Below are 7,556 nucleotides of genomic sequence, written 5' to 3' on the forward strand. Positions count from 1 at the left end.
TGTATCGCCCCAGAGCCATGAGTTCTTTTCTATCGCCCTAGGCCCATGAGATCTTTTCAATCACTCCAAAGCCATAGCGATATTTTCTATTTATCTTGATAGCTGAAATCTATTTTTTTTTAACCCTCCAGAGCCATGTGGACGTTTTCTAAAACATTATAATTATCAGACGGTGTCTACAGCTCCTAAGCCATGAGACTGTTTTCTTTTGTTTTAGAGTCATGCATTCCCATTGCTCGTGAGCCTTGGTCTCTTTTTTGAATTCTCCAGCGCAATGAAATCTTTTTTTAATTGTTACGGAGCCATGAGATTGTATTCTATGGCTCCCGAATAATTAGATTTTTTCAAAAATAGAATTATAGATTTCTATGAAATAAAGAAAACAAAACACCAAACGTACATAAAAGCGATGGTATGATTGTGAGTCGCTAGTCGAAACATCAAAACAATCAGGAGAAAACTGTTGGTAGAACATTGATTTTTGTGTCTGGACATTATCAATCATAATTATTGAGTCGCGGTTTCTGTATATGTTATCAAAAGGGTTATAGTTGGACGCTGGTGTCAGACACTCGATGCCAGGAGATTCTTCTCCCCCGAAAAAAAACCTCAAAAATAGCATATAAAAACCCAGGCGAAGAAGTCTTACAATCTATAATGTATTTCCATTGTCTCATATACATATATGGTAACTATATCTAGTAGTGGGTATGAACTATATAGGTACCTTACCAACATTAATAGTGTCATGATGCGTAGCATAGAGACTTTTAAATATATCAAAGTATAATTAATAGTAAAAGTTCATTTCTCATGCTACAGTTTTGTGCTTTCAATGGTTCTCAAATGTTCAGACCGCGAAGCAAAAAGGCTGAAAATAAAAGCAACATATGACTTTAATTTGTATCCACCTTTGTCTTTTTTAGTTGCGGTAAGTTTTGTCTGAGTGTTTAAACGTTCTTGAGTGGAGTATATGCCAAATAATCTATGGAAGATAACTCCTTATAATTAATAAAACTGCTTTATTGGATATTAAATTATTTACATCAAGAGCATGCAGGCTTTTTTTTTTTTTTATTTCTGCATGTTAGAAGCTGTGTTTGTTTGCTTTTTTAAAAATTGAATTACATGTTAGCAAAAAATAATTACAAAGAAGTTTGCACTTCAGACTAAACAAAATGAAGTTTTGCCCCTTCTTTGGACAGAAACAAAATTACAATTAAAATAAATACATATCGGGATGATGGTTATGGCGTAAATCTCCCCAGATCTTGAGGGGAAAAACCAATGTTAAAAATAATGTCAGGGCGTAGGCGAAACGGGGCGTGCATGATAAGGGAAGGAGAGCAATGCTATCATTAAGTCTGGTTCCTCCCTCCCTCCCCCCTCTCCCTATAATACTTGTAGGTCTTCAAGGGAAAGAGGAACGCAAGTAAGATTTGTCCACAACAATCTGTCTGGCTTGTCAGACAATTCGTTTCCAAACACTAGATCTGGTGTACGGACTTACTGAAAGTCACGGGCGAATGTATAAGTGGAAGGCAGTAGAAGATTTTGTGAACCAGTCAAGATTTAGTGGAACAATTATCTCACGAGAGTCTCTTGCTATGTTTTATGCTTATTATAATCGAAATAACCTTGTTGTTTGTTGTTGTTCTTTTTTAGTTTAATTTTGTCAATTACACTTAACAAAAGTATTTTTAAAATGTTTTTCAAACTTTGACCAGTGGATCTACTAAACGAAAAATAAATGTGTTAGTGACCCTTTAGCCAGCTTTGGTCTGGAAGCGCTTTTAGCTTTCAAATTGTGGTCAAGAGGGTTTTAAGAGTGAAATAAAGAATAAAAGCAACTTACTAACATATGATAATATTACAATTGTTCAGGGGTTTTTTTTTGCATATATATTTACAATATATTTAGAAAAATCCAAAATTAGATCATGAATGTATATTAAAGATAGTCTAATCTGTCTTTCGTTGTCATCGGAAAAAAATGTTTCGTAAATAATTTATAAGTGTTTATTAACTAAAAAAATAATTCTGGACATAATATTTGAAAGCAGCCGTCAAAGGGGGTTGAAAGATCACTGTAGCTCCCAGCTGGTTCCGGTATGGAGCCCCTAGAGTTATGCGTTTTTTCTGATTTCCGAGCTCTAGATATTCTTTCAGCGTCTACAAAACAACTTTTTTTTTAAAGAAGAGTTCATGTAAAAGAAATTTTTTTATTAAAAGGGTTGGCACGGGCTAATAGGTACGTTTCATTAAGTCTTATAAAGAAGGAGCCCGCACTTGTTGATACTTTTACCTAAGGGACATTCGAAAGTACATCTGTAATGGGCTTGTTATCTTCGTTTTAAGTGCGATGTCTTGTCGCGGCCTCTTTTTAATCATCAAAGGTCGTCAACATTACGATGTATTTGGGAGAAATTCGACGGTTTTTAAGACATATCGGTCGAGAACAATCACGTTTGAACTGTTTTCTTCCATGAGTCGATAATGTTGCGGAAGCCTATCGCGAGAATTGTCTGCATTTTTGAAAGGTTCTACTTAAAAAGATAAAACATCTCTTATTTAAAATATTTTAATTTTTTTTTTACTTAATTTTGAATTTAGATGCAAGAAAAGCAAAAGTCTTGAGGCTATGCATAGTAAAAACAACAACATCAAATCTGCTACAAAAAAAATAAATGTAATCACGTGGGACAATAGAGAGACAATTTGTTGCTCTGAAGAGGGAAGCAGACGAAATTATTTTGACCCTACATAAGTGTTGAAGGAATGTTACTTTGTACGACTGATGTTGAAGGAATGTTACTTTGTACGACTGATGTTGAAGGAATGTCACTTTGTACGTCTGATGTTGAAGGAATGTCACTTTGTACGTCTGATGTTGAAGGAATGTTACTTTGTACGACTGATGTTAAAGGAATGTCACTTTGTACGTCAGATGTTGAAGGAATGTCACTTTGTACGACTGATGTTGAAGGAATGTCACTTTGTACGACTGATGTTGAAGGAATGTCATTTTGTACGTCTGATGTTGAAGGAATGTTACTTTGTACGTCTGATGTTGAAGGAATGTTACTTTGTACGTCTCATGTTGAAGGAATGTCACTTTGTACGTCTGATGTTGAAGGAATGTTACTTTGTACGTCTGATGTTAAAAGAATGTCACTTTGTACGACTGATGTTGAAGGGATGTTACTTTGTATGTCTGATGTTAAAGGAATGTTACTTTGTACGTCTGATGTTGAAGGGATGTTACTTTGTACGTCTGATGTTGAAAGAATGTCATTTTGTACGTCAGATGTTGAAGGAATGTTACTTTGTTCGTCTGATGTTGAAGGGATGTTACTTTGTACGTCTGATGTTGAAGGAATGTCACTTTGTACGTCTGATGTTGAAGGGATGTTACTTTGTACGTCTGATGTTGAAGGATTGTCACTTTGTACGTCTGATGTTGAAGGGATGTCACTTTGTACGTCTGATGTTGAAGGGATGTCACTTTGTACGTCTGATGTTGAAGGGATGTTACTTTGTACGTCTGATGTTAAAGGAATGTCACTTTGTACGTCTGGTGGTTTGTTTTTGTCCGTTATGACCATCAATTCAATATTTTTTTTTTACTTTATACTTTATAGTTTCAATTCTTAAAAGTCTCCAAAAATGTTATTTTTGTAGTTACTATGTTCGAATCTTTACAATCTGTCCGTTGGGATTTGAGTTTGAAGTGCATGAAAGGCCCCAGCAGTTAAAACCAAAACTTAGATGACTTCAATTATTTTTTCTTTTTCCTTACCAGTAGTTATATTTGGTATATCAAATAACCAGCTGTATATGTCACGATAACTGTTTATAGACCCATCATTTCTCCTTACAGTCTGTCTTTAAGAGAGGGGGGGGGGTATATGAGGCAAGTACTATAAATGATTGAAAACATTTGTCGCAGTAAAACAAAACTTGTAGCATAAAGTGAAACTGTCAAAGAGAGTTTTGGAATGTCAATAAAACTGATCTAACAGAAGTCAAGCCTAGTTCCTCGAGCATTAAGTGTTACAATGTATTCCGGAGGTGTTTGTATTGGTGAATCTAGATATTAGCCGCCTTCAGTACCTAACGACTGTCTTACAGAGTTGTAAATTTTCTTCTCTTGTGGCAGACGTAACCCACTTCCTCCCTCTGTTCTGGAATTAATGTAACGTGGTTGCTAAACGGCGCCTTCGTTAAGACAAATGTAGTATTAATAAATAAACTCTTTTATGTATTTATCATTTACTATAAATATAATATATATAAATATGGTTATGTTTAAAAAAAAATATGAACATAAGATCACAAATTGTGTGTTAATTATTTCCCCCTTAAGCTTGAGTTACCAGCTCTTCTACCACTTAATTACATCTTTCCACACGAATATAATTTTCAAAGATCAAGCTCAGAAGTCTAGCTCTTGTATTGGCGTACACGGGGATGCACTATCCATAAAATTTACCTCAGAATTATGTAAATTGTATATGAAATTCATTGATGCGGTTAGCAGGTGGTCTATAACAGGGATTGGTTCTACAGCTGTGGGTGCCACGTTTGTATCAGTACAAGCATGTAGAAAATAGACTCCAGGATTTCTTTGTCGCTTTAAAGAGACGTGGATGTTATTGTGTTACACGCACAATTAGGGAAACACTGCAATAATGAGTTCATCTAGAGGAGGGAAACACTGCAATAATGAGTTCATCTAGAGGAGGGAAACACTGCAATAATGAGTTCATCTAGAGGAGGGAAACACTGCAATAATGTTCATCTAGAGGATGGAAACACTGCAATAATGAGTTCATCTAGAGGAGGGAAACACTGCAATAATGAGTTCATCTAGAGGAGGGAAACACTGCAATAATGAGTTCATCTAGAGGAGGGAAACACTGCAATAATGAGTTCATCTAGAGGAGGGAAACACTGCAATAATGAGTTCATCTAGAGGAGGGAAACACTGCAATAATGAGTTCATCTAGAGGAGGGAAACACTGCAATAATGAGTTCATCTAGAGGAGGGAAACACTGCAATAATGAGTTCATCTAGTGGAGGGAAACACTGCTATAATGAATAGATCTAGAGGAGGGAAACATTGCTATAATGAATAGATCTAGAGGAGAGAACCACTGCTATAATTAGTTCATCTAGAGGAGGGAAACACTGCAATAATGAGTTCATCTAGAGGAGGGAAACACTGCTATAATGAATACATCTAGAGGAGGGAAACATTGCTATAATGAATAGATCTAGAGGAGGGAAACACTGCTATAATGAGTTCATCTAGAGGAGGGAAACTCTGCTATAATGAATACATCTCTAGTTTTAGGACATGTATCATATACAGTAGGCGCCATGGGTACTAAAGCTGTGGCCCTATCTCTTGTATATGGACATGACTATCCGCAACAAGATTGCAGTGCTTCCTTTGGCCGTTCAGAAAACACAACTTGGCTGTATTGATAAATTATGAGAAGACCTCGAGATTCGAACTCGAGTTAGGTAACTAGGTGATTTTGATCACTTACTCACGAGTTTTAAAAAAAAAATATTATTATATATTTTAAATATATACGTCGTTTAGTTTGCAATTAGTTCATATAACTGAAGACATTACTGCTTTAAATAACTTGTGTCCCTTGAGACGTTTTAATGTCTTTGTCTTGTGTAGAGTGTTTTCAGAATAATCTATGAATGACTAAAGGTCAGAAGTCGGAGTATATCCCCAGGTCTCTATAAGTAGCAGAGCACGCCACGTCATAGGGCTTTAGTTCAGGATGAGTGTGCTCACACTCGACCACTATGGACACTAACTGTTGACCTTTGAACCGTAAGGGGATTGGGCAGAGAATCAGGGCTGACAGCAGATCATTAGAGATTGTCCAAGAGAGGAGCGGGCATCACACCTTTGATCTTCCCCAGCCCACCCCTACAGGACAATGCTAACAATCAATGGAACTTTGTGTCGGTCACATGACACGCATACACAAATAGTGCTACAATTTTTTTTTTCTTTTAATATTTATGGAAAACTATTAGAAACATGTACGCTATAGTCTATCTAGTCAGACGATCTATTAGAGTAGTTTTAAATCTGAAAATGTATGTCATATCGAGAAAGGAAGATACACTATTTGTAAATAAATACGGAAGGTACGTTTATCGTGCAAAACAAATTATATCTTTCATCATATGCACTGGAATACGTTCAGAAATATTGATTGCTTTCAGTCCTACATCAATCTAATTAAATATTCTCTTTTTCTCTTACGTTTAATCTTGTATTTATTAACTTCGACAATCTTAAGGCTGGTATATAGGAGCTGGAATGTATGAGCTGGAATGTATAGACTGGTATAAATGGACTATGTATTTACTAGTACATTTGAGCTGTCATGTGTAGGCTGATATGTATAAATTGGTATGTATGAACTGGTATGTATGAGCTAGTATGTGTATGCTTGTGTATATAGGCTGGTATTTATTAGTTGATATGTATGTGCCGGTAAAATGAGCTGGTATATATTGGCAGGTATATATGAGATGGTATGTATGAGCAGATAATTATGAGTCGGTATGCATGATGTGGCATGTATGGACTGGTATGCATAAAATGGTATGTAGGAACTAGTATGTGTATGTTAGTATGTATGAGCAGGGATGCATGATCTAGTATATATGAATTGGTATGTTTGCGTCGGTATGCATGGTCTGGTATCTATGAGATGTATTATCTGGTATATATGAGCGTGTATGCATGTTGTATGCATGAGCTGGTATATATGAACTTGTATGCATGAGTTGGTATGAATGAGCTGGTATGTATAAGATGTATGAGCGTGTATGTATGAGCTTGTATGTATGAGCTTGTATGTATGAGCTGGTATGTATGAGCTGGTGTGAATGAGCTGGTATGTATAAGATGTATGCGCTTGTATGTATGAGCTTGTATGTATGCGCTTGTATGTATGAGCTTGTATGTATGAGCTTGTATGTATGAGCTTGTATGTATGAGCTGGTATGTATGAGCTGGTATGTATGAGCTGGTATGTATGAGCTGGTATGTATGAGCTGGTATGTATGTCTTTCGTCTGATGTCACTTTAGCTCTTAGTTTTATCCCCCCGTGTGAGATGCTGTAACAAGAGCAATGTTGGTAATTAAATGAGTAAAACATGCTCATAAACGTATTGACCAAAACTTATTTAAAGTATTCTATCTTGGAGAGAGAGGTGAAGAATGGAGAAAGAGAAGATATTATAGACATGTACATTGGAATAATAAAAGTTAAATCTGTTTAAAGACTTGACGTTTCTGTTTTATCAAGAATATGGACTGGATCCTAACAATCAGTCTCCTACCATCGCCCCACCTCAATATGCACTAGAAAACCTTATCCCCTTTGATACCCTGCTCACCTCAGTCAAGTGTTTAGTAATTCGTTATACATTTACAGTTTTGATACTTGATCGTTAAGACATACTAATAATAACACGCATTAGTTAGTGTCACAGTCTTAGTTGACATTG

At 35.9% G+C, this 7,556-nt stretch overlaps 1 protein-coding gene across 1 annotated transcript; it reads right to left on the minus strand.

Moving 5' to 3' along the window:
• Positions 1-3,095: 3,095 nt before the first annotated feature.
• LOC129925018 (clumping factor B-like) lies at positions 3,096-3,605 on the minus strand. Its single transcript, XM_056022880.1, has one exon. The coding sequence runs from the start codon at positions 3,603-3,605 to the stop codon at positions 3,096-3,098; it is 510 nt and encodes a 169-aa protein (XP_055878855.1).
• Positions 3,606-7,556: the final 3,951 nt, after the last annotated feature.

This window comes from Biomphalaria glabrata, chromosome 3, assembly GCF_947242115.1.
Source record: "Biomphalaria glabrata chromosome 3, xgBioGlab47.1, whole genome shotgun sequence".
Classification (NCBI taxonomy): domain Eukaryota; kingdom Metazoa; phylum Mollusca; class Gastropoda; family Planorbidae; genus Biomphalaria; species Biomphalaria glabrata.